The 22,779-nt window shown below is 49.8% G+C and overlaps 11 protein-coding genes across 11 annotated transcripts, besides 2 other annotated features; 5 read left to right on the plus strand and 6 right to left on the minus strand.

The window, feature by feature from the left end:
* Nucleotides 1-841: 841 nt before the first annotated feature.
* N7462_008780 (putative mitochondrial folate carrier protein Flx1) lies at nucleotides 842-1,929 on the minus strand (the record flags this gene model as incomplete). The annotated part of the gene is made up of 3 exons (XM_057080495.1): nucleotides 842-1,419; nucleotides 1,493-1,735; nucleotides 1,812-1,929. 3 exons carry the CDS (start codon nucleotides 1,927-1,929, stop codon nucleotides 842-844), a joined length of 939 nt encoding a protein of 312 aa, XP_056930823.1.
* Nucleotides 1,930-2,921: 992 nt separating this feature from the next.
* Nucleotides 2,922-2,969: a sequence feature (Short protein (N7462_008781, KAJ5675884.1) was converted to a misc_feature.).
* Nucleotides 2,970-3,039: 70 nt separating this feature from the next.
* Nucleotides 3,040-3,066: a sequence feature (Short protein (N7462_008781, KAJ5675884.1) was converted to a misc_feature.).
* Nucleotides 3,067-3,430: 364 nt separating this feature from the next.
* On the plus strand, nucleotides 3,431-4,637 carry N7462_008782 (U2 snRNP complex subunit HSH49; the record flags this gene model as incomplete). Its single annotated transcript, XM_057080496.1, has 3 exons — nucleotides 3,431-3,450; nucleotides 3,516-3,891; nucleotides 3,954-4,637. The coding sequence occupies 3 exons, from the start codon at nucleotides 3,431-3,433 to the stop codon at nucleotides 4,635-4,637; spliced, it is 1,080 nt and encodes a 359-aa protein (XP_056930824.1).
* Nucleotides 4,638-5,249: 612 nt separating this feature from the next.
* On the minus strand, nucleotides 5,250-5,709 carry N7462_008783 (DUF2015 domain-containing protein; the record flags this gene model as incomplete). Its single annotated transcript, XM_057080497.1, has 2 exons — nucleotides 5,250-5,569; nucleotides 5,655-5,709. The coding sequence occupies 2 exons, from the start codon at nucleotides 5,707-5,709 to the stop codon at nucleotides 5,250-5,252; spliced, it is 375 nt and encodes a 124-aa protein (XP_056930825.1).
* A 421-nt stretch (nucleotides 5,710-6,130) lies between these two features.
* Nucleotides 6,131-6,953, plus strand: N7462_008784 (uncharacterized protein; the record flags this gene model as incomplete). The annotated part of the gene is made up of 5 exons (XM_057080498.1): nucleotides 6,131-6,173; nucleotides 6,231-6,325; nucleotides 6,435-6,511; nucleotides 6,562-6,687; nucleotides 6,782-6,953. 5 exons carry the CDS (start codon nucleotides 6,131-6,133, stop codon nucleotides 6,951-6,953), a joined length of 513 nt encoding a protein of 170 aa, XP_056930826.1.
* Nucleotides 6,954-8,194: 1,241 nt separating this feature from the next.
* On the plus strand, nucleotides 8,195-9,669 carry N7462_008785 (malate dehydrogenase; the record flags this gene model as incomplete). Its single annotated transcript, XM_057080499.1, has 8 exons — nucleotides 8,195-8,207; nucleotides 8,267-8,298; nucleotides 8,382-8,492; nucleotides 8,565-8,652; nucleotides 8,721-9,098; nucleotides 9,177-9,261; nucleotides 9,314-9,458; nucleotides 9,529-9,669. 8 exons carry the CDS (start codon nucleotides 8,195-8,197, stop codon nucleotides 9,667-9,669), a joined length of 993 nt encoding a protein of 330 aa, XP_056930827.1.
* A 1,880-nt stretch (nucleotides 9,670-11,549) lies between these two features.
* On the minus strand, nucleotides 11,550-13,572 carry N7462_008786 (uncharacterized protein; the record flags this gene model as incomplete). The annotated part of the gene is made up of 6 exons (XM_057080500.1): nucleotides 11,550-12,003; nucleotides 12,069-12,294; nucleotides 12,384-12,881; nucleotides 12,937-13,008; nucleotides 13,063-13,308; nucleotides 13,425-13,572. The coding sequence occupies 6 exons, from the start codon at nucleotides 13,570-13,572 to the stop codon at nucleotides 11,550-11,552; spliced, it is 1,644 nt and encodes a 547-aa protein (XP_056930828.1).
* A 46-nt stretch (nucleotides 13,573-13,618) lies between these two features.
* Nucleotides 13,619-13,942, minus strand: N7462_008787 (uncharacterized protein; the record flags this gene model as incomplete). Its single annotated transcript, XM_057080501.1, has 1 exon — nucleotides 13,619-13,942. One exon carries the CDS (start codon nucleotides 13,940-13,942, stop codon nucleotides 13,619-13,621), a length of 324 nt encoding a protein of 107 aa, XP_056930829.1.
* Nucleotide 13,943: 1 nt separating this feature from the next.
* On the plus strand, nucleotides 13,944-14,485 carry N7462_008788 (DUF2423 domain-containing protein; the record flags this gene model as incomplete). The annotated part of the gene is made up of 2 exons (XM_057080502.1): nucleotides 13,944-14,241; nucleotides 14,346-14,485. The coding sequence occupies 2 exons, from the start codon at nucleotides 13,944-13,946 to the stop codon at nucleotides 14,483-14,485; spliced, it is 438 nt and encodes a 145-aa protein (XP_056930830.1).
* Nucleotides 14,486-14,884: 399 nt separating this feature from the next.
* las21 (mannose-ethanolamine phosphotransferase LAS21) lies at nucleotides 14,885-17,857 on the plus strand (the record flags this gene model as incomplete). Its single annotated transcript, XM_057080503.1, has 7 exons — nucleotides 14,885-15,081; nucleotides 15,144-15,188; nucleotides 15,241-15,529; nucleotides 15,602-15,729; nucleotides 15,786-16,156; nucleotides 16,255-17,229; nucleotides 17,298-17,857. 7 exons carry the CDS (start codon nucleotides 14,885-14,887, stop codon nucleotides 17,855-17,857), a joined length of 2,565 nt encoding a protein of 854 aa, XP_056930831.1.
* Nucleotides 17,858-17,964: 107 nt separating this feature from the next.
* Nucleotides 17,965-18,622, minus strand: N7462_008790 (uncharacterized protein; the record flags this gene model as incomplete). The annotated part of the gene is made up of 2 exons (XM_057080504.1): nucleotides 17,965-18,313; nucleotides 18,414-18,622. 2 exons carry the CDS (start codon nucleotides 18,620-18,622, stop codon nucleotides 17,965-17,967), a joined length of 558 nt encoding a protein of 185 aa, XP_056930832.1.
* A 672-nt stretch (nucleotides 18,623-19,294) lies between these two features.
* On the minus strand, nucleotides 19,295-21,726 carry N7462_008791 (putative meiosis protein MEI2; the record flags this gene model as incomplete). Its single annotated transcript, XM_057080505.1, has 13 exons — nucleotides 19,295-19,542; nucleotides 19,597-19,699; nucleotides 19,760-19,839; nucleotides 19,932-19,981; nucleotides 20,041-20,069; nucleotides 20,123-20,140; nucleotides 20,193-20,223; nucleotides 20,280-20,298; nucleotides 20,362-20,428; nucleotides 20,486-20,521; nucleotides 20,586-20,834; nucleotides 20,906-21,346; nucleotides 21,397-21,726. The coding sequence occupies 13 exons, from the start codon at nucleotides 21,724-21,726 to the stop codon at nucleotides 19,295-19,297; spliced, it is 1,701 nt and encodes a 566-aa protein (XP_056930833.1).
* Nucleotides 21,727-22,779: the final 1,053 nt, after the last annotated feature.

A 22,779-nucleotide genomic window follows, 5' to 3' on the forward strand; every position in this document is an offset into this window, starting at 1 on the left:
ATAATATCATTCAGTATGCAAGCATCCCTATCAAAACAAAGCTTCGGAGTATTGTAGTATCGCATAATATTTAGAAATTGTCAATTTGATTCATTCGTGATTCAAGCCAACTATCCCCGCGACCCCTCTGCCAGATAACTACTGGGTGGTTGCGCAGGTCTCGAATTGCCGCCTCGACATCCTCATTGGTGAAATTTATTTAATGGACGCGTCGTGAAAGTAGGTATTGACAGATGCCTGGTTGAAAGAAGGGAAGTGGTGGTCAGTAAATAATATAAAGAGGCAGTAGGGTTGAGCCTGGGTTGTTTATGCTCAAAACCAACCGGGTAACCGACAAATTCGGAGCACAATATAATTTCTCCATCGCACACGGGCGACGCAATACTCCGAAGAATAACTATCAATGAAACAGGGACTGTAAATGTGAATCGCGCTTTCTGCACCTTGGCAATATTCAAGGCAGTGGATATCAAGCTTCTCAAGTCGGTATTGCAAATGGAGCTCTGCAATGTCAACTGTGTTATTTTTGGCTATATCCAGTAAACGTACTTGAATATCCAATTGAACCACTATTTCATCAATTATATTCGCAAGAAGAATGAATGGCCAGACTCTACTTCTGATTTAGCAGGTCACTCAGAGGATTTCTGAAATGTAGAAGACAATATGCACGAACTTGTCTAATAGACCTATTCCTGTTATCATCTACCCTTACACTAATCAAAACAACGAACTATTTCCAAGAATGTCTTTGATACCATTTTCGACTACAAACCTCACACCATGCAAAGATGATCTTGTAAATATAGATTACAAGACATAAACGAGGCTGCATAGATATTTAAGCTCTTTCCACCAACCGTGGTAAGTAGACTCTGATGTTCTCGTAAACCAGGAATGTCACCCAAGTACTCGGCAGCACCCGGAGGATGTTCGGCCCAAGTCCCTTATAGAAACTGGCAACCCCCTCCTGAGTCCAGATTCGAGAGACAGCGTCTAGGGTGCCTCGATATAAAAGATGGGCCTCATAGGTTTGCAATCGTGACCTTAACACTTGATATGGATAAGTAGCGCAACCAGCAAAGATTTTGGACAGACTAGACAAAATAAAGAAATCCAGATTTCCAAGCTTCCGTGGTGCAGCCTCCGTGGTACTATTCACCACTAGGGTCTCCTGATCCAGTGAATGCGATCGAAACTCCTTGAGTCGCTCATAGGCCATAAATTGCAAAGCTCCATGGCTAACACCAAACAAGGCGGGAACAAGACCCCGGTAAAAACCCCGCCAACCTTCGGTATGGTATATCTGCCGTGCTCCGGATACGAATGAAGAGTATGCCCCAGGGGCCTGGGCACCGGTGGAAAGCATTCGAGTCTTGATCACCCAGATTGGATTGGTAATAAGAGATGTGGCGGCGCCTACATAAAGCATGATATAGGTCAGAAGCCTCGTTATTCAAGCGGAAGTCACGAGTCACGAGTCAAAACATGCCTGCAGTGCCCGATGCAATAAAATAATCAGATGATGTGAGCATGCATCCTTCCTGCCTTCGATAAAGACGGAAGCAATCCTTCAAGCTGCTATAGCAGAGGAAGTACATGCCCCAACTCGTGGAATTTCCAATCAAATTCGGAGGAAGGCCACGATAGAAAGCGGCGAAGCCACCTTCGTGTTTGGCGATTTCACGAATGATTCGCAAGGAGCTACCGAAGCGAGAGGATGTACTTCGGTCGACTAGTAAGGGGGTAAGAGACGAGATCACAGAGCGAAATAGTATTGGGAGGACAGAGGGAGAAGAGAGTTATCATACCCTGTAGTCTTGTCTTGACCAAATCAAGTGGATGTAGACAGAGGGTGGAAGCAACACCGGCGGTAAACCCTGCTACGGTTTCCACGAAGGATGATGGCAGGCCATTTTTGTCAGTCATGAATCGTTCTGAGAGATCCAAGAGTGGAGGAAGTTGGTCGCAGGGTCAACGAGGCGAATAGGTTGTTTTTCTGCCAAGCGGAACCGGGCTCGGGATCGGGGTCGGCGCGCAGGCGGACGGGGATGGGCGAGCGTTCTTGTATCACAAATTCAGCCAACCGCAAGGGAAAAAAGGGAGGTTGGTATGAAAATTGAAATAGATGGAACTCCTCTTGAGTTAAATTGACGTTATATTGACCAGACGAAGCTAGATGGGAGAGGCTAGATAGAGTGGCACGCACCACCCTCTACATCATGTCGCCTCCGGAGCCGATACCCGTAGGCTGTCTCATCCTTTTAACTCATCCCACTATTGCCGCAGGATATCAAGGCAGGTCAGATCAATGGGCTTGCAGTAGACTGCAACGGATATTCAATTTGAAAGTTTAAAAATACAAGGGTTAGACCTGAAGTGAAAAGTCCATCTAATCCTTCACCTCTTATGTCAGGCGCCAGCACCGGAGATTTGTCCTTGGAGATGATCTTGAAACCAAGTCCAGAATGGACAAAAATAGTTGGGACTGTTATGTTCCAAATGTTCCAAGCACATCAACCGGTGTTACCAACTTCATTCCAGATTGGGGAGGGGGTGGTGTCCCAACGTCTAGGCCAAGGGGGAGAACAACCTAATCAAATCAATGGTTTAGACAGATAGGGGATGAAAGGCTGCGTGCACTGCCTGGGAAGAAATGTCGGGCGGATTGGACGTACTTGAACAAAGATGGCTTGGGCTCGCTATAGGTGTAACCTGTATATGCAAGTCAGTCATCACAACCGCCGCAAAAGCCTGTAGAGAAAATCTCTGCCGATCAGGTATTAGTGCAGACATACCAAGGTAGACAATCAGAGGCAAGTATCCGCTAGTAGGTCAAGCAATGTTAGCTGGATGCTGGATGTAATGCATTCTGGAATCAGTGGTAGAGAGAATGCTGAAAGGTTTCGGTGCAGGGCTCACTAATGGATGGCAACTCGGGAGATATCGATCACTTTGGAAACACGCTCCTGGGGTACAAAAATATAGAATTAGCAATCCATAGCAGATTTCCGGATGAATGTTGAAATGGTAGCGAACCTTGGTCTCTTCGGAGAATTGAACCATTTTGAGTGATTATTGGGAAAGAAGAAGGGGGAAGCGGAACAAAATCGATTCAAGCGATGCAAATATTAGAAAAATTTACCCAAGAAGATAATCTCAGGAGGGTGTGGATGGAAGGATTTGTGGATTGAGGTGTGTGAATGGTGGTGAGGTGTTCGCTGAAGTTGATCGGAGGGCGGGTTCAAAAGTTTTCGGGGTTCGCAAACCCCATGATCACCGCAAGCTCAAGCTGCTCCCTTGTCCACCAACTTCCCTAACCTCCACTTCCTCCACGAACACTACTTGCTCGTTGTCTTGTTGTCTTATTGTCTTGATCAGGCGTCTTTCTTGAATTCTGACCTTGTTTTGTAATTGATTCGTTGGCGTCATGTCTGGCGCAAGGCATTGGTAGGCCCTTCTTTCCCTAGTCCTAGTCCCACAAAATGATGGAACCGGCGGCTAACAAAACCCAGGGAGCAAGACAAGGAGGCTACAGTTTACATCGGCAACCTCGATGAGAGGGCATCGGATAGTTTAGTTTGGGAGCTGATGCTCCAGGCTGGGCGCATCGTCAACGTTCATCTTCCTAAAGACCGAGTCACGCAACTGCACCAAGGATATGGCTTTGTTGAATTTATCAGTGAGGAGGATGCGGAATATGCTTCAAGGATCATGAACGGCATTCGTCTTTTCGGAAAGCCTATTCGTGTGAACAAGGCATCGGCGGACAAACAAAAATCAGTGGAAATCGGCGCAGAGCTCTTTGTCGGAAACCTTGACCCTATGGTCTCTGAACAGGTTATCTACGACACCTTTAGTCGCTTTGGCAACTTGATCAATTTTCCAAAGGTAGGAAAGCCCTTTTGCCTCCATAAATCATCGCGTTTATTATGAAAATTAACTCGATATAGATTGCCCGTGACGATAACAACCTGTCGAAGGGCTACGGATTCGTATCTTTCGCCGACTTTGAGTCCTCCGATGCGGCAATTACGAATATGAATGGACAATACCTGATGAACAAACAAGTCTCAGTGCAGTATGCCTATAAGAAAGATGGAAAAGGAGAGCGCCATGGCGATGAGGCAGAGAGAACGTTGGCTGCACAGGCTCGGAAGCATAATGTTCGACCGCCAACCCAGCAGATCCCAGCACCTTCATTCTCGGGAGCCGCTACGAACTCTGTCGTTACTCCCACTGCGATACCAAATGGTGACACCTCACGGCCGGTGAGTACTGGCCCTCAACCATCTGATCTAGGGATGGGCCGGGGTATGCCCATGGGAATGGGCTATTCGAATGTGTCACTTCCTCCAAATCGACCGGCTCCTCCCCCTTCACCACTCGTCACCCCGCCGCCAGGGCTCCCAGCCCGGCCCCCTCCGTCACAGGCGGGCTATGGTGGACCCCAAACCTTCCTGCCACCGGGATTCAATGGCGCCGGCCAACAATCTGCATTTCATGCGCAAGCTGGCGCTCCCCCAGCATTTGGGTCCCCTGGGTTTGCATCTCAGTCTGGTGCACCCGGTGCCCCTGGTGCTCCACCCCCGCTACCGCCGGGGTTTCAGCAGCCGGGATATGGAAATGGCCGATGAGCAGCACAAGTAACAAGTGCCGCGCGTTTCTATATCCCCGCACGTCGCTAAGAATTTGGATTATCCAATTGGTGTATCTGTTACGATTGAATGACAAGCTGCCAAGCTTGGTGATGGATTCCCAGCCGCGTGCAATTCCCCGACGGGCTTCGATGGGGGTGGTGGCGGCTGAGCAGACCGTTCCTTTTGAATCAAGAATCGCTGCTGGGATTACTCAGTGATGTATTATTATCTAGTCTTCCAGCAGAATCGGTGAGGTTCGAACAGTTTGACAAACCCAGACTCGATGTGCTCTTGATGATGGGTATTTGACTCCCTTATTCGCTAATCTTGAAGGAAACCTACCCCGATTCATCAAACATATGAAAGGTCAGCATGACCAAGTGTATTTTTCAGAGAAAAAGAATCAAGACTGCGAATGCGTATGTCATAAAGAACCATCGTAGTCACGAAGTGATTACAAGAAATCATCGGGCTTCTAGAAAAAGGCGAATGAACCAGAGGGAAAGTAGGAAGATTCTTTGTAGATTGCCCTTCACCCTTCACCCTCTTAGAGAAATAATTCAGGAGCGAGGAAATACATAATGATGAGAATATTCACCGCGTGCCAGCTTATGAAAAGGAGACGAACTTCGGATCTCGAGGCCGGCCATCCGGACCGATATTATTTTTGGCGAAACGCTGCTGGGTATAGATCCGCCGAGCCTCATCAAAATCCACCTTGCGATGCTTCATAATCTTTCGAATTTCTTGTTTCGCCTGTAGATCCAGCCCCCCTCGTTGATCACCGTCTATAATGTTCGAGGTGATATTGAATTGTGACGAGTTCAGACCGGCTTCTAGGTCGGCCGTGAAGCTCGAGGGCAGGCGATGATAGATGTAGTCTGGGACAGGAAGTAAATGAATCCAACGTGATCGGGTGAGGTAGAGCGCTAGAACTCGATTAGCTTTCAATGTCACCTCTTAACACTGCAGGGCACCAGGGTAAATGAAAGAGAGGGGGGGAAGTTCGCCTACCAGTCCCAGAAATGATCACGGACAATAGTAGTCCGTAAAAGAGCAGGTAGGTCATGATTGTTTCGCCAGAGAAGATAACAAGACAAAGCAGAACAACCAGACCAGACCAGGCTTAAGATCAAGAGTCCCAACTTTCTAGACTGGGCAGGCCAAGGGAAAGGATGTTGTCATCCGACGCCGGCGATGCCGAGACGCCGAATAGGGAAAGCTGACGAAGCTGGTCCGCGCACGGGATCTGGGGATTTCAAGCCTGACAGATCAGGTGTGAATACGACTGCAAGGCAACAAGGCAGCAAGGCCAGATTGGCACATATTAAGGCACAAAGGCATCCACAACAGGGCTCAGGCTATTCCTAAAGCGGCCTGCTTAGCGAGGCGCTGAGTCGAGATAGAATTCGAGCACACAAGAGCCGACGCCGACCGACGACGAGCGATTCCGACCTCCCCAATTCCTCCGAATTCAGCATCCCGTCAACATGGCCGCCAACGTCTCTAACGATCTGATCTGGCTGATCACCCGTACGTCCTTAGGGCCAATTCCGACCCGGAGCCTTCGTGTCTGACTTGGAAATATAGGTAACCAGAATGCTTCTCTGGTGCGCCGCAACACCGGTGGTGGTTCCCAGCTGTCCCGGGACTCTCTGAACCTGGTGAACAAGCACTCCTTCAAGGTATGGCGTCCTCCACTGCCTTGTCATTTAATTGCCCTCTTCTCTCTCAAATTTCCTATGCTTTCTACGAATTGCGCGAGCCACGAGAGCTAACAGAGTTGTATTCTAGTACTCCGGCCTCAACACCAAGGTACCGATCCTCACTTCCTATATCCCCGCTCCCCATCTTTTTTCCCTATGGCGGAAGTACCCACTCCATTGAGCATGATTTTCGACCTAACTCTGCCCGTTCTCAGGCCGTTGGCGTTCAGGCTACTGAGAACGGTGGCGTCATCGTCACCGTCAAGAAGCCCGGAAACCCCCCAGCAGCCCGCCAGCAACTGGGTCACCGTCACCTATGGCCCCAAGACTAGCACCCGCAAGTAAGCTACTTTACCTCATCTGGTCTCTTGACATGCGGCCCATGAAGGTCACTTCGTTATATGCGACCATACTGACGTGCGCGCGTCTATTCAGGATCTACAAGGGTGTCGCCAACCTGACCGCCCGCTACGGTTATCGTGCTGATCTCCGCGAGGAGGCTGTTGCCCGTGTGAGCGCTGTCCGCCGCTCTCAGCGACCCAAGAAGGATACTGCAGCTCCTAAGCTCCGTGGCGCCAAGGCCCAGGCTGCCCAGAAGGACGAGTAAATGTGTCCCCGCGGATGATTGAGAAAGAGGAGGGCCACATCTTCAAAAATGGAACAAAATGCAGAAGCTGAGGGCGAACGCGCCAGCGGGGTGGATCGACAAGACCTGTGAAACCTTCAGATGCGCGAGCGCCCCTTGCTGGAGCAGGACGGAGGCGTCCATGTAATCTAGCAAGCAATCTGGCCCCGGGGCACATTATTATTCCCTGACCCCGGTCGTTTGAAGAAAAAAGAGAAATGCACAAATCACAAATAATGCTGGACCTCCGAGCACTAAGACCGTCGCAAACTAGGTGACCCGGAAAAGATCTCAGCCTGCAAATTGTAGTCGATCAGTGGACGCCGTTGGAATTCTGGGGCCTCCCAGCCGATGGTCCGGGCCGAACAGGTCTATGCCTCGGAATCTAAATGACGAAATGTAGAACTAGAAAGGGGCCAGACGATTGTGGGGGAGGGGGATGTTTGGTTCTCAGCAGAAATGATGTCGTGGTGCTCTCCTCCGCGAGACCCGCCTTTTCCCGACGGTTAATGGGGACTTAGAGATTCCGAAAACCACGGGCAACACGATAATAGCCGGAACTTGCGAGGACAGTTACCGACCCAAGGGTAATGCCGGAAAGGATGAATCATGGATCGGTGGTGATCGGTATGCAGACCCGGTAGAGATGTTGAGTGGTTGAGCGGTCGACAGTCGAGACTGTGTAGACCGGACGTCCCAATCCAGTAATTCCAGAAGCCCACTGGGACCGAGAGACCTTGGAGACCAATGATGACCGTGGGGACCTCGAAGACCTGGAAAGGCCCTGGGGTATATGTCAACCTCTCGACTCAGGCAAAAGGATGGGAGAGGATTCGATGAAATGAGAAGTATAGGATTGTATCAGGTGATCCTTGTGATCCTTTTGACGACTCGGAGGCTTTGTTGACCGGCCATATTCTGGTGCTCCGGCTCCCCAGGGTTGCTTTGGCGAGTATCAGATCACTTCGGAATGCTTTTCTGCAGGAATCCCATTAAAATGGAACTGATAGAATTCCGGCCCAGTTTGTACTGGGTTGTAAATCGCTCCTCCGTTGGTGGAACCGCATGGGCAACTCCGGGGTTGCCCCTCAGGAACCTGCCACTGCCCCTCTTCACGTTATAATCCCGGTCCCTCCCCGCCTCTTCTTCCTCCTCCCCCCTCTTCCCATCCTCCCATTTTCTCACCTTCTCTCCATTCTTCTAACTCGTATCACATTTACATAATGGTCAAGGCTGGTAAGACATTGTCCCACTCTCTATCAGTTAAATTGGGCTGGCTAACCTCCGGATCTCAGTTGTTCTCGGAGCCTCTGGCGGCATTGGCCAGGTGAGATTTCTTCGGGGAAGAATTACAGAAGAACCAAGAGATGATTTTTTTGAGCGGAAAAGCTGACCAGATCGACATATTAGCCTCTCTCACTTCTGCTGAAGGCCTCCCCTTTGGTGGATGAGCTTGCCCTGTATGATGTGGTCAACACCCCTGGTGTGACGGCGGATTTGTCTCACATTTCCTCAGTGGCCGTACGTGACAACCACAATCGCCAATTACCAGAACGTTTGGTCTCCTCGGCGGGCCCGCTAATTCGACGATAGAAAATCACCGGCTACCTCCCTAAGGATGATGGCTTGAAACACGCCTTGACCGGCGCCGATATTGTCGTCATTCCCGCCGGCATTCCTCGTCAGTTCATCCTCTCTCGAACCCATATACCAACCTACTCCTCTCAGCTAACAGCCTGGGCCCAACAGGCAAGCCCGGAATGACCCGTGATGACCTGTTCAAGATCAATGCCGGAATTGTCCGTGACCTGGTCAAGGGAATTGCCGAGTTCTGCCCCAATGCCTTCACCCTGGTCATCTCCAATCCGGTTAACTCCACCGTTCCTATCGCCGCCGAGGTACTCAAGGCGGCCGGTGTTTTCAACCCCCAGCGCCTCTTTGGTGTGACCACCCTCGACGTTGTCCGTGCCGAGACCTTCACCCAGGAGTTCTCTGGTCTCCAGGACCCCTCCAAGGCGACCGTCCCTGTAATTGGCGGTCACTCCGGTGGCACCATCGTCCCCCTGTTCAGCAAGGTCTCGCCCAAGTTTGAGATCCCCGCTGACCGTTATGATGCCCTCGTTAACCGTGCGTACCTTGCTCCCATTTTTCTTTCTTTCGAAATCGATCACCCTCGTTAACCTCTTTCCCGTCTTTCTCATACAGGCGTTCAATTTGGTGGCGATGAGGTTGTCAAGGCCAAGGACGGTGCTGGTTCCGCTACCCTGTCTATGGCATTTGCCGGTTTCCGGTAGGATTTAATTCTCTTTGGTAGAAATGGTTCCATTACTGACCCATCACAGATTCGCCGAGGCAGTGATCAAGGCCGCCAAGGGTGAGAAGGGCGTTGTGGAGCCTACTTTTGTCTACCTGCCCGGTGTCCCCGGTGGCGAGGAGATTGCCAAGGCAACCGGTGTCGACTTTTTCTCTACCCCCGTGGAGCTTGGTGTATGTTTCTTTTTTAAATTAATCGCAGGGCTAGAAGCCCGAGAAGATAAGACTGACATGACTGTGACAGCCCAACGGCGCTGAGAAGGCCACCAGCCTCTTGGGTGGTCTGACCGAGAAGGAGCAGACGCTCCTCGAGGCTTGCATCAAAGACCTGAAGGCCAACATTGAAAAGGGCGTTGAGTTTGTCAAGAGCCCCCCGCCAAAGTAATACCTCCCCCTTTCCTCTTCCTTTGCTTGCCCTGTCCTGCAAAGACCATCCGCAGTGTCACTTGTCACTCCCAACCCCCGGCCGATGCCTCACGCTTCTTCCCTGGGAACCTATCCAAAGTAACAGAGCCTTGCTAATTATGGTTATCCCGGAAAGATAGGCTTTAAGCGTGAGATCATGAGATTATGAACGATGAAGAGACATAATGAGGCGAATCCTTAGCCCAACGGCCGGGAATTTTGCATGCAAGATAACGGGGATCATAACCTCCCCAGAATGAAGAATATTTCCCCAGCTGCTATTTCATCCTCTTCTGTAACGTCTGCTTCGAAGTAGTTCAAAGAAAAAGGTGAAGTCAACAGGTTAGCATCGAGCCAGTGCAATATCTTGCCAACACGTTGACGTAGAATGTACGAGCTTCACCAGTCCAGCTGGTACCGAGATGCTCGTCTAGAATGACATTGAGATTTCCCCTCTACCGAAACCGCACATTAGGGGCCATCCAGTCCTGACTGGACATTGAAAATATTTGACAGTCATGGCCGAGTTTGGACAGTCTTTATTTGAAATGTTGCCCCTGGGAGGTCGGACGTTTCTGCCTGGACGGTGGTGTTGATGCCCAGGTTCGCCAAAGCACCCCGAATGACACCACACGGAAACCAGAGGTACTGCAGAAGCCCAAGAGAGAGAGAGAGATCAGCCTTATTTCTGTCTTCATAGGCGCACAAATGGAAAAGAGGTCCATAGATATAGATTCTAGCAGAGGGAAATGTGATTCCATACCGCTTGGGCCATTGATATAGCTTCACTCCGCACCGCCATACTCATGCGGGCAAACGGGCGGAAGGCACTGTCTGTTAGGACATACACCCCCTATTCACATTTAAATCAGTGCCGTTCTTCTGCGATTCGGTTGCCGGACATATCCCGCGTCCCCCCATAGTCCATGATAGCTCAACGTACGCGATGGTTTGTTTTCAAATTGTCTACCTGCTTTCGAAATAAGACCATCCACAAGTCCTTGCAAAGAAATTTGATGACATCGAGGTTATCTGTAAAGCGAGGGCGATCTCGGGAGAATCTGCGGAGAGTTGAAAAAGTATCAGTGGCCCGACATATGCATGGCAAGTTGGGACGGTCTTCTGCCCAGCCCAGGATTCCTGAAACCGAGTCTTTGCTGTTTACCTCTCCGCAAGACCTTGTCCTACCCGATAGCCCAAAGATTCTAGACGAAAGTAGGTTGTTTCTCGTACTTCCTCGTCCTCCGCTTCAGTGCCCTCGGTGGATAGGTCCTCGGCAAGACGCTGTGCCATCGGAACCAGCTCTATGAGCAAAAAGTCGAAACATGAGGAATTGAGGGCACGGGCATTGGGATCGGAGATGCTAAGCGCAGCGGACGCGTCGAATGACATGGTGGGCGGTGGTGAGCTAGGGCTGGATTGCGATCGATGAGCGGTTGAGCTGGGGAAAAGTTGTTTTGCCAAGACATCGGGGACATTGGAGGGCGGCGAAGCACGGCCGATGCCCCCGTTCGATTCCGTATAGGAATCGCCGAATACTAAAAAAAGGGGTTCGTGTTTGAATTGCTGGCAACTACACTAAATAAACCATGTAACTACAATCCCGAAGGGCACAACAGATAGAGAAGAAAACGTATAAGATATCCAATTGCACGATGGCTCCCTATGGCCCTATAGCTCTATCTCAGAAACCAGAAACCAGCAAGTCACTCCTGCCGAAGCAGCCCGAATGCAACCCAGACCAGACGAGGGACACGCCAGAAACACCACGGCAACATGCAAAACACAAGAGAAAAGCGACGTGAAATATAGGATTTAGACACAGCTGCGATGAGCCGCCAATATTTCTCCCTCCATCTTCTAGTATGGTGGGTATGACCGATGGCTTAAAGGGCTGTTGGCCACCGGTTGATGAGGATCCTGCGACGAAACGCCTCGGACCGCAAAATTCAACGCCGGACGCTTGGTAGGAGGGACAGGAGACTCGTCCTCATCGTCGTCACTGCCAGTTAAATCAATCACTTGGGCCGCAGGACGCTTCCGGCTGGATAGGCGGGCCACCGAGGATGGCGTTGAGGTTTCACGGGACTGAGCAGGTGTCCGCTCCAGCAGATGGCCCGGTGGCAGAGGTTCTTGTTTCACCGAACTAACCCTCGGCTCACTGATCTCAATCAAGTCGGCATCATCAGATGCAGGCGTTCCTCCACCCACAGTGATGGCATTATCATCGCTCGGTTTGGACCAGACTCCATCCGGCTCCACAACCACCTGATCCACGTCCAATGAAGTCGATCGCAGAATATCGTCCACGTACCTATTTGCACGAAGTGTAAATTAATCCATGCACAATATGGCTCGCGAGGGTACCTCAAAACTTACTGATCGATCTGTAAAGATTCAAAGCTGGTCGATTTGGAGCACACGGGACAGGTCCACGTGGGGGCTTGTTTTTGTAACTCGAGGAAAGACGCTGCGTCGAAGCACTGGTTGTGCGTACAGACGATTGAGCGACAAGGAACTTGGATCCTGAGCGTCGACAAGGGACACTTGAGCGACATTATGCTCGATGTGGCAACAATGTCGGTATCTTCTGCGCGGTTTTTCACTGGAACAAAGCGGGGCGTGAGAACCAGTTCGAGTGCCAAATCCTGAAAGTTTGGAGCTAGTGAAAAATGGAATTCTCTGGATTCTTACTTTCTCGAACGACCTGTTCCTTGGAAATCAGCTTGCGTGATTTCAACTCAGCCACCAGCTCCTCCACGGGGTGCTGCCGGACAAGATTGGCCAGCACGAAGAATTTCTGTTCAAGGTTTCGGTGAGCTGAATTATTCTTCGGGCGTCCAAATAGTCGCTCAGCAAGATCGGATAGACTCACCTTTGTCGTGAGGGCATAGGTCATGACGATGTTGTTAGGATAGTTGGCCTTTTTGCGGATGTAGTTTGTTACATCTGCAGGCTGCGTCGTGCCAGGCTTATTTTTCAGCCCACGAAGATTGGCCTTGACCTCGTCGAGGTTGGCTTTGAGCTCCACTTGGTGTGGAAATGCGATGTCGGATTTAGTGTACTGCTTCAGCCCGGAATCAGCTGCACAATAGACCATCACCCGTAAATTTGAGTCTGTCTGCAAATTCGAAGCCGTCGACTGATCTAGCGTGATCTTAAGTTCAACACTATCCCTTGTCTGTTCGCGCACTGATTGGCATTAGACGGCGAGTAATTGCAATAAATATGGGGTACACCCGCTCACCTTTACATTCTGTAATTCGTGTAAGGTGGGCCAAAATCGTGAAAAAGGGGCTCTCTTTGAAAACAAGAGGATCTGAATCCAGGTCAATCATGATCAGAAATATCGAATACGTGGATCAATCCGAACCTGGGGTATGTGAAAAGGGGGACATAGTTCCTCCCAAAGATGCAGTAGGTCGAGCCTGAGATGCCGCCAACCTGGCAGATGGTGACGACTGAGCTTGATGACCGGGAGTAGACTGAAAAGCGGAGGCGCCGGGGATCGCTGTTTGGTAAATGCGCCCCCTCAAAAGTTCGTAACGAGACCCATTCCCTTCTGAATCGCAGAGACGTTCTAGATCTATGATGAGGAATGTCAATGCCTGTCCGGAAACTGGAACGGAGTAGGTCGAGGGTCATGTTTCCTGAGAAAAACGCCTGGTAAATAGGTACGGTGTGGAGGGAAAAGGGAACGAAGGCAAGGAAGTGAAGGAGATGGTAGTAACGAACAACTGATGATGCGAAGTTGCAATGAGGCCTTGACTCCCGACACCGCAAGACCCTCATTTCGCAAAAGATCTTTCAACTGAGGATTGGTGAGAGTCTTGATCAGCGCCACTAGCTGGGGAATCTCGGAGCGCTGGCCCGAGGATGTCATCGCGACTTGGATTCAAAGGCAAAAGGCGTAAGATCTGTACTGGCGTTCAGGCGGATTGTAATGCAGCCAAGCCTGATATAGGGGCTTTGCAGCGATACATCTCAGTGTCCTCGTCGCGAGCCTTCTTGTACCGCAGAGAAGGTGCTTGGGAGGCCAGCTTAGCGAAACACAGCACAAAGAGAAGGAAGTCAACATCGCGGCGGTTGGAACTTGAAGTGCCGTCTTTGGATGACATAAGACGGCCTATCGCGATTAAAGAAAAAAGTCGAGCGTCGGACGGCCGTAGTTCCGCGATACCCTTTCTCTTTCGCCTCCTCAATTTCCTTCCCTTCTTTCCTGTCCATTTTTCGAGCGCATCAAAAATCGACATCATGGCGAAAAGTGTTCGGGCCAGTGTCTCCAAGCGCAACCGCGCGAACCTGCGCAAGAAGGTGTTTGGCCCCGTGGTCGATGCTCGCACAGAACGACTCGCCGCCAAACTGCAGGAGATTGCATCTCAGCCTCGGGTCAAGGCCTCCGAGAAGACAGAGATGGATTTGGAAACAGATGAGACCGGTATGACCTGTGTTTTCGTCCTGTTTGACGGTTTTCTTTTCCCTTTGCCTTCTTCTAACCCCATTTATGATCTAGCCGACAAGAAGGATGGCGCTCAGGCTACCGCCAACGAAGGTATGCCTTCTTTACTCCTCGTTACTCCTTTTTCATACCCTCTATTCTGTCGTTCAAATGTTCCGACCGAAGTCCGCAGTCTAATACCTTCTCTTTTTGTGCAGAAATGGACATCGACAACAAATCATCCAAGAGCCGATCGCAGAAATCCGGCCGAGTGCAGAAGCGCAACCGACGAACTCGCCCCTCCATCGTGTTCCAATCACATTCGTCTAAGGCTAAGAAAGGCTCGAAAAAGAAGTAGAAAGCGTTTGGATGGTGACTGGCGACATTGATGGACATGGACTGTTCCATTCGGGCTTCCGCGGGGTGATTGTGGTGGATGCAGTGTAAAATGGCGTTAGGAGTCCCTCGGGCATATACTATGTTGTCTTTTCCTCTTTTTGTTCTTCTTAATCGATCCGTGGTCAATCTATTACGTCTGGAGATTCAATCTAATTCTTCTTTTCTCGATCAATTCGAGCAGGATGCTTGTAAATCATACCGAAACCGCCCGCAAATCTTGAAAAAAAAAAAAACCTCCTGATCGATAAAGAAGGCGGTGTAGCCGCATATGGTAAACACCTGGGGAGCTTCCATCAGGTCTCCCTTTCTTTTGCGGACTCCGTCTTGCAAACGAGGAGGTCAGGGCCAGAGACCTATCATGACAATTCTCCGATGTAGCTGGGCAACTCTGCTCGCCAATCTGCTTGTGCCTGTCGGCATTCTGATTTTCTCCTCTGGCTTCTTCCCCTATAAACCACTCTTGCCGGGCTTGGCAACCTTTGATGAAGCAGATCAGGATGCATCATCCGCAATCTTCGATAAGGTCATTTTCATGGTGGTGGATGCCTTGCGCAGGTGAGATCATAATGAGCGCTCGAATGGAGGTTTTTTTTCAACAACTCAAATCAAAACTATAGTGACTTTGTGTACTCGAACGAGTCCGGCTTCTTATTCACTCAAAGGTTAGGCAAATCCCTGCCAGTAGAAGAAACGTATCTAATCGTCTCCCGACAGTTTGATCCGTACGGGTGCTGCATTGCCATTCACGGCCCATGCCGGCTCCCCGACCGTCACCATGCCCCGGTTGAAGGCGATGACCACAGGGTCTGTTCCATCATTCTTAGATGTGATCCTGAATATCGCGGAGTCGGACACATCGTCTACGCTAGCTTTTCAGGATACATGGCTGGCGCAATTGAAAGCCCGAGGAGACCGGCTGGTCATGTATGGGGATGATACGTGGCTCAAACTGTTCCCCGGAATGTTTGACCGGGCCGATGGCACGACAAGCTTTTTTGTATCGGTCAGTCGTAACCGAGGCAATGAAGTTCCAATGAGCCGCCAGGTCAACTGATTTTTTGTGTTCCTTTTGCAGGATTTCGTCGAGGTGGACCGTAATGTGACTCGCCACATTCCCACCGAGCTCGCCCAAAGTGACTGGGCTGCCTTGATCATGCATTATCTGGGATTGGACCACATTGGACATAAGGCAGGTCCGCGAAGGTATCTTCTCTTACTTAATATAGACCTTTGAACTGATGGGACTAATACTGCCCTAGCCCTTTTATGAGATCCAAACACCAAGAGATGGATGCGGTTGTCAGCGAGATCTATACCGCCATACAGCAGCAACCCCATCTTCAGTCTACACTGTTCGTCCTCTGCGGCGACCATGGCATGAATGAGGCTGGAAACCATGGTGGCTCATCTGCTGGCGAAACATCACCTGCACTGCTTTTTATATCCCCCAAATTCGAGGCTCTGGGAACCAAGCAGACAAGCCCCGTCGAGCCCTTTGCAGACCTCCAATTCTACCGAACGGTCGAACAAGCAGATATTACAGCCACGCTCGCTGGGCTACTTGGCTTGCCCATTCCCTTGAACAGCCTAGGTGTTTTTATTCCAGAGTTTCTAGATATGTGGGAAACTGGTATGCCACCCTCCCCCAACGCGAGGGCTCTCCTTTCCCAGCTATTAGAAAAAAACGCGCGTTTGACAAAAGGCCCCTTTGATTTAACCTTGTTGCAGGATCCCAAAGGCTTCGATTACTTTTTCGAAACGCTCATCAGCTCTTGAACACCGTTCAAACAACGTTCCCTGGTACTTCCTTCGATCGGGAACCCATTGCAGCAACCTGTAATTTGAATGCGGTATCCGACATTGAGGAGGCCCAGTGCGCATGGTCCCAAGTTCTTGATCTTCTGTCCGCCGATGGAGCCATGAATGGCAATTCTTCGGCCCTTGAGTCGGCGCTGTTACAGTTTGCACATATTGCCCAGAGCATCATGAGTAGCACTGCCAGTAACTACAATGTTTCCCAACTCTGTCTGGGATTATTGGTCACAGGTCTTGCGGTAGTGCTGGTACTGCCCTCTGTCTACTCGGAATCCGTGCAGACCACGTATACCCGCGTGTTTCTTGCATTCATGGTTGTGGGCTATGGTGGTATGATGTTTGCAAGCAGTTATGTGGAGGAAGAGCAGCAATTTTGGTATTGGATATGTTCTGGCTGGATGTTCTATCTGCACATCCGATCGCAATCCTCGAAGCCGCTTCTTCAAGGAAAGAGGTTTCTTCCAGCTCACGGCGGTAAACTGGTCACACTTGTACTTGTCGTCTCCCTACGAATTCTGAGAAGATGGAATCAAACAGGGCAGAAATTTGCTGCAGAGCCAGACATTGCCCACAGCTTCCTTCCAGGCCACCCAGCCGTCTTCTGGGTCCTACTAATACTCACGTACCTGGATGCGGGCTATCACTTTTTCCAAAGCCTGCCGCCGACACTCATGCTGCGAATAGGTGCTTTGGCTGTGGCAAGTATGGCCTTCATATTCAAATTGAACTTTGTTGCTTCCGACTCCCCTGAGCTCCTGCTCGGTTCCTTTTGGGCGAGGGCTAGCGAAAATTGGCCCGATAGCTTCTCACTAGTGTGGCAGGCAAGACTCATTTTTGCTGGACTTGCATGCTACGGTCTTCTGGCTGTGTTCAGTAAGAACAAGCAAAGTAAGTTTTCCCGCCGGTTCATTCATTCTCGAGCATGCTGGGTTCGAAGACCGACTAACCCGAAGCAGAAGCCCCCGGGGTGCTTTTTCACGAAGCACTGAATGTATTTTTGATCACTCAGTCCAGAGCGACCAATATCCCCCTGTTCCTGGTTTTTCGGGTCCTGGCCATGACCCTGTCCTCGATGCGCCTCACCGGAATTGAGGTGACAATTACTGCGTTAATAATGCAGTACACGACTTTCTTTGCGCTTGGCGGCTCCAACGCGATCTCTTCGGTCGATATTTCAAGTGCCTATAACGGAGTTGGCAGCTATAGTGTGGTGCTCGTTGGGATTTTGACATTTCTCACTAATTGGGCAGGTCCGGTCTGGTGGGTTTCCATGGGCCAGTTGCTTCGACCTCATTCCACCTCAGCGGATCACAACGTTGCTGCGCTGTTGACATTCCACATCGCAACCTCGCTGGTGTCTGTCATGGCTGCCTGTACGGCTCTGAGAACTCATCTTTTCATCTGGACTGTATTTTCCCCAAAATATCTCTATACTTTGGCATGGGCAACGGCGAACCACATTGGCGTAAACCTGTTCGGCGGGTTTGGTCTCTCCTCTCTTCGGCATGGGAGATGAGAGACGGAAGGATGGCCAAGGACATAAATTATAGAAATTCAGTCATTACTTGTACCCCGGGATAGAGAAATCAAATAGGGGAAAGCATCATCCAATTCCGTAGTCTCTCATAGTAGCCCGCTGAACAGATCATCAATAGCGTTTTTCTTCCGTTTGCTTGTTTTCTTCATCCCCTTCCGGTTGGGGATCTTATCTATTGCAGAATTTTGCACTGTCTTAGGGAGCATTTGGCGAGTTTGGTTCGGTTCTGGGAGAGATTCGACGTCACCACGAATAACCCGTTCTCCACGGTCCTCGCCAGAAGAAGTAGCATTTAAATTCTGAGTGACGCTTGGCTGCGGTCTCACCCCTCGTTCAAATTTGATAGCCATAGCCTTGGAAGCGCGCGACAAAGCCGCCAAGAGCACAACTCCGAGTGTTGAAAATTGATTGTCGGCTACGACGGAGGAGAAGGCCCTGGGAAAGTTAGCACGAGCATAATCGCCTCAAGGAGACTCATCCGAATATGCCAGGATCAGGATTCAAGCCGATATGTGAGTCCAGGAACGAGACTTACAAGTAGCACTTTGGAATCAGATACGACGCTAGGTGCTGTCGATAAGAGGACACTGCAGGCGCGGCCATGTGCTGCGATCCCAGATCAAGAGTGGTACGCCTCAAAAGCGACAGCCACCTCCACCATTTCGCTCGACGATGCTGGTTTTTGTTGCGATGATAGATTAATTGGAGCATGGCATGGACGGCCAGGATCTCTTGCTGGTCCATGAGGGGCGACTGAGTTGTGTGAAAGAGTGAAAACCTAAAGCATGCGGGTTCTCGAATTTCCGGCCCAGTTGACCCGCCGCGGCTTCTGGGGATTCGATAACCCGAAGCCCCACGACAATCCCATTCAAGTATACCAAGTATGATGTTTGTCAATACGTGGTGTTTGGTCGACATCGAGAACTACATTGTTCGGGTCGCATAGATTTGAGTTCAAAATTGAATCTGATTGCAAAGACTAGTGTTCAAAAAAAGGAACGAGTAAAGAATAATGAGAAAGGGAAAAAAGGAGCTGACGAGTCAAAGATCTCCAGGATCAACGTCTCCGTCCTCCTCTGACCAGAAGTGTTATGATCTCCTCTGCTTCTGGAGAACCCTAGAGACCGAAGAAAAGTTTCTCGGGGAGTTGCTGAAAGTCGGCAAGGGTGAAGCCTTCCGAGTGTCTGCTGCTCTCAAAACAAGACATGCATGGGTAAAAATAGACAAAATGAGATGAAATGAATGAAATGGGCTAATATGAAAACGCAAATCAGATGAAGTTCTCAGTTCCCAGATTGTTTTCCATTTTGATGTCAGCAAAGTTGTCATGAATTTTGCAAGGAAGGTAGGTTCGTTTCATGTCTCATTGCAACACGCGGATGCACGCAAGAGCCACTGCTTAGGGCACACCTGCGTCTATTCCCGACTGGATCCTGGTTTCCACAGCTGCATGGTACCAGGTGTCTCAAGAGCTCGGCTTTGCTGAGTACGAGAAGCTCGGACTGGAGATCCAAGCTCACGGGCCCGCTCACGTTCGCGCTCCAAGTCCTGCTCTCCTCGCAGTGATCCCTCGCTGTTGCTGTCAGAGTAGCGGTGGTACTGTGTTCCAGGAGCAGGCGTAGGTCCAGATCGGGAGATATTGCGGTTTTCGCTGCGGTACAAGCCTAGGCTTTGGTCAATAATCCGATAGATTGATATATCCATAGAAAACAACTCACCACTTCGCTTGCTTCTATCAACACCCTTGGATAGTGTGTAGAAATTGTTTACCGGGGGAAAAGTGGCTTCACCCCCGATGCGAGGACCAGACAGATGAAAAAGCTATTACCGTATTGATCATTACCTGTTCATTTGAAGTATCAGGGGAAGTGTGAATCCAACCTTGGGTCGGTTATTGTAACTGTTCAAAATAACCGGGCTGTTTCGGAATTTTTCAATGAGCGCATCTTTGCCCTGCACCGCTGTTCAAGATTGTCAGATAATCGAAATCATCAGTGCTCAATTGTCGGAATTTCAAGTGATTGGAGAAGGAGAAAGCTATGACACCACTTACTTGCGTAAGAGATCTCGGCGACCTTGTCGGTAAAGTTGTCATATCCGGGCCTATAGCTCAAAATCAGCTTCCCTAAGTAGCCTTGACAGCAGCTTAAAGACAATCGTACCAACAAGCCCCATCGCGAGCTTCCACAAACTAGAATCACATTAGCACAGTTATGCAAGAACCCAAGGAATCAAAATGCTGACAGGAATGATGTCCACGGCCTAGATCATGTCAATAAAAATACCCGAGGAGTGGGATCAAAATGCAACTCACATCAGCGAAATTGACGAAAGCATAACCAACACTATTGAAATGTTGTGATCAGCGCCAGTTTAAGTGCTCTTCTATCTCTATACTCACTTCTGGTTCATTTCAAAGTCTAACGCCGGTGGTCTGAGCTCAGTATCCTATGAATAAATCTGGATGAGACGAAGAAACATACCCATGCGCAGATACAGAAAGTCATAGCGATTCCGACTAGTCTGATCCAAGATCCCCTTCAGATTCAACTAATCAATCGGTCAGTTTCATGTGTGATGTTCGCCAATAGAAAGAATGCATCTTACCCAAACCATAGGGTTGGGAATGTTGCGGAGCATAACCTTCCAGAAGAGAAACAGATATTAATTATGGATTCTAAATATCATCAAAAGGCCTCTGACTTACACTGGTACGGCCATCCTGTCCATAGTAGATCTTTCCAAGGTCGATCACATTGTCCTTGGATATCGAAGTGCGGTCCGGAATTATTGGAGAGCTGTCAGGATCTCCGCCCGGGGACATGTAGGCACGACGCCCTGGAGTGCCGTATTGCGAGGGGTGTGAGAGTCTGCGGCCTTTGATTGTGGAGGTCCAGTGGCGGATAGGCTGAGATTCCATCCCTTGGTGCCACGGCATCACTTCAATGACAAAGTCCTATCAAGTAGTCAGTAAACCTGCCATTCATTTGGTAATCCAAATTGCACGAAATTTTTATTGAAACTTACTTCCGTTCGAATTGCATTCAGAGTGCGAACAGCATTGAGGGCATGGTGAGTGTTGTAGTACCGCACAATGAGTTCGTGAGTGGTCAAGCGACCCAATCCAGATGAATTACCGAGCAACAGTTCCTGAATCGAATACACCCGACCTACGAGCTCGAAAAAGGGCTTCAACCTGGCAACAATGTTGGATGGGTTCACATTCGAGTGGTTGCCACAGTACAGAGTAATTAAAACTTGGTCATCAAAGTTGGGAGGCAGAGGGGATGCCAGCCTGGTTTCCCGATTGAAGTCCTCTGCAGGGATAGGAACCAGCTCCCACTCCGGGTGGCTGGATTCTATGACCTGTACAGCTCTTTTGGCTTCACTGATATCGGCAAACGCCACATAGAAGCGACCTTTTGTGTTCAATTCAGGCAGAAATGGCCCATTTGTCGACTCGAATCCCTGTTCTCAGTTTAGTCTTGAGCGATTCCAAGTTGGTATGAAAGACGAACCTGAAACATCTGAGCCACCTGCAAACCCTCGAGATCAGTAGACACGCGCTTCACAAGGAATCTACGGTCATTGGTTCGAGACTGCCCAGGTTTCTTGACCAGTCGAGTCTCAGCGGAGTAGTCCGAAGCGGTAACATCCGAGCGAACATTTCGGCGAGCTTCATCAGTAGGATAGTCTTGGAGAACAAAGCCTACACGAGTGTCCCGGCGAGAAGGCTGGCCAGAGGCTCCGCCGTAAGCATTTGAGCCAGACTCCCTCGGAGGAGCACGGGATGAATAATCATAAGCCTGCTCAGATGCCTCGCGAGTAGTCTGTGGGGCGGTTGCCATCGGTAGCCCAAGGGGCTGAAGAAAACGCCAACCCGAAAAAGGATTGCTGATACAAAGAGTGAGCTTCATCATGACTTATTTCATCTGGTAGGCGAATCTTCCAGAAACGACGGAAACACCACTTACCGGGTCGGAAATTCCGCAGCTCGTGGAGCCGGAGCAGTCGATCCAATCTCAGGGTTGACACCCGTTGGCCATGAAGTAAATGCATTAGCCTGGGGAGTCGAAGAGGCTCTTTGCCCCGAGCTCGACACAGGCGGTTTATTGGTCATCGACTGCGAGTTTGTCATGACGAAGACCTCGTGCCTTTGATTCGACCACTCTGTGGGTGGAGGAATGAACGAGATGGAGGTTGACTCGAGCTAATACAGGCGAGACAGGACTTGGAATAGACAGGAAACAAGAGGAATAGGAGAATGGGAGGGTAGGATGATGGGAGATGAAGAAGGAGAGATAGAAGAATCAATCTGAGCTAGAATTATAGGCTTCACAAGATCACAACGACCAGAAATGGACTAGGAGACTGTCAATGGGGGGAGGTGGTCGAATCGAGCGAGATGATTCGCCGGAAGGGTTTGAAGTTTTTCGACAACACGACGTGACTCGCCGGTTACGTTGCGCTGCCTTGACGATGTCGTCCAACCCACCGACGACACCATACGCTTCAACCTGAGGCATATAGGCCGTCAGGGTCAACTATGTGGAGCATATATTGTGCCTATCAACCCATCAAAGATATGCCACCTTGAAAACCTTCTTTGAAGGTTCTCAGCTTCGTGGACAGCACTTAGATTGATACACCACTTAATGCGAAGACGTGTACACTGATCACGGCTGATCATGACAAGAGTTTGAATGTTGGCCTATTCATAATATTGTGCCAGCTGAGTAGGTGAAAATTAAACATTTTATCTATTCTTCTATTAGTTTTCCTTGTACAAAAAAGCGACTCTTAAAGTCAAAAGAGGTGCAATGTATAAACCAACCTGTGAATCATTACGGTCAAAAGCCTAGAATTCATCTTAAGCATCTGGTGGTTGATCATTGAACTGG

The sequence above is a fragment of the Penicillium macrosclerotiorum genome, assembly GCF_028827735.1.
Source record: "Penicillium macrosclerotiorum strain IBT 26536 chromosome Unknown utg000008l_segment0_segment0, whole genome shotgun sequence".
NCBI lineage: Eukaryota > Fungi > Ascomycota > Eurotiomycetes > Eurotiales > Aspergillaceae > Penicillium > Penicillium macrosclerotiorum.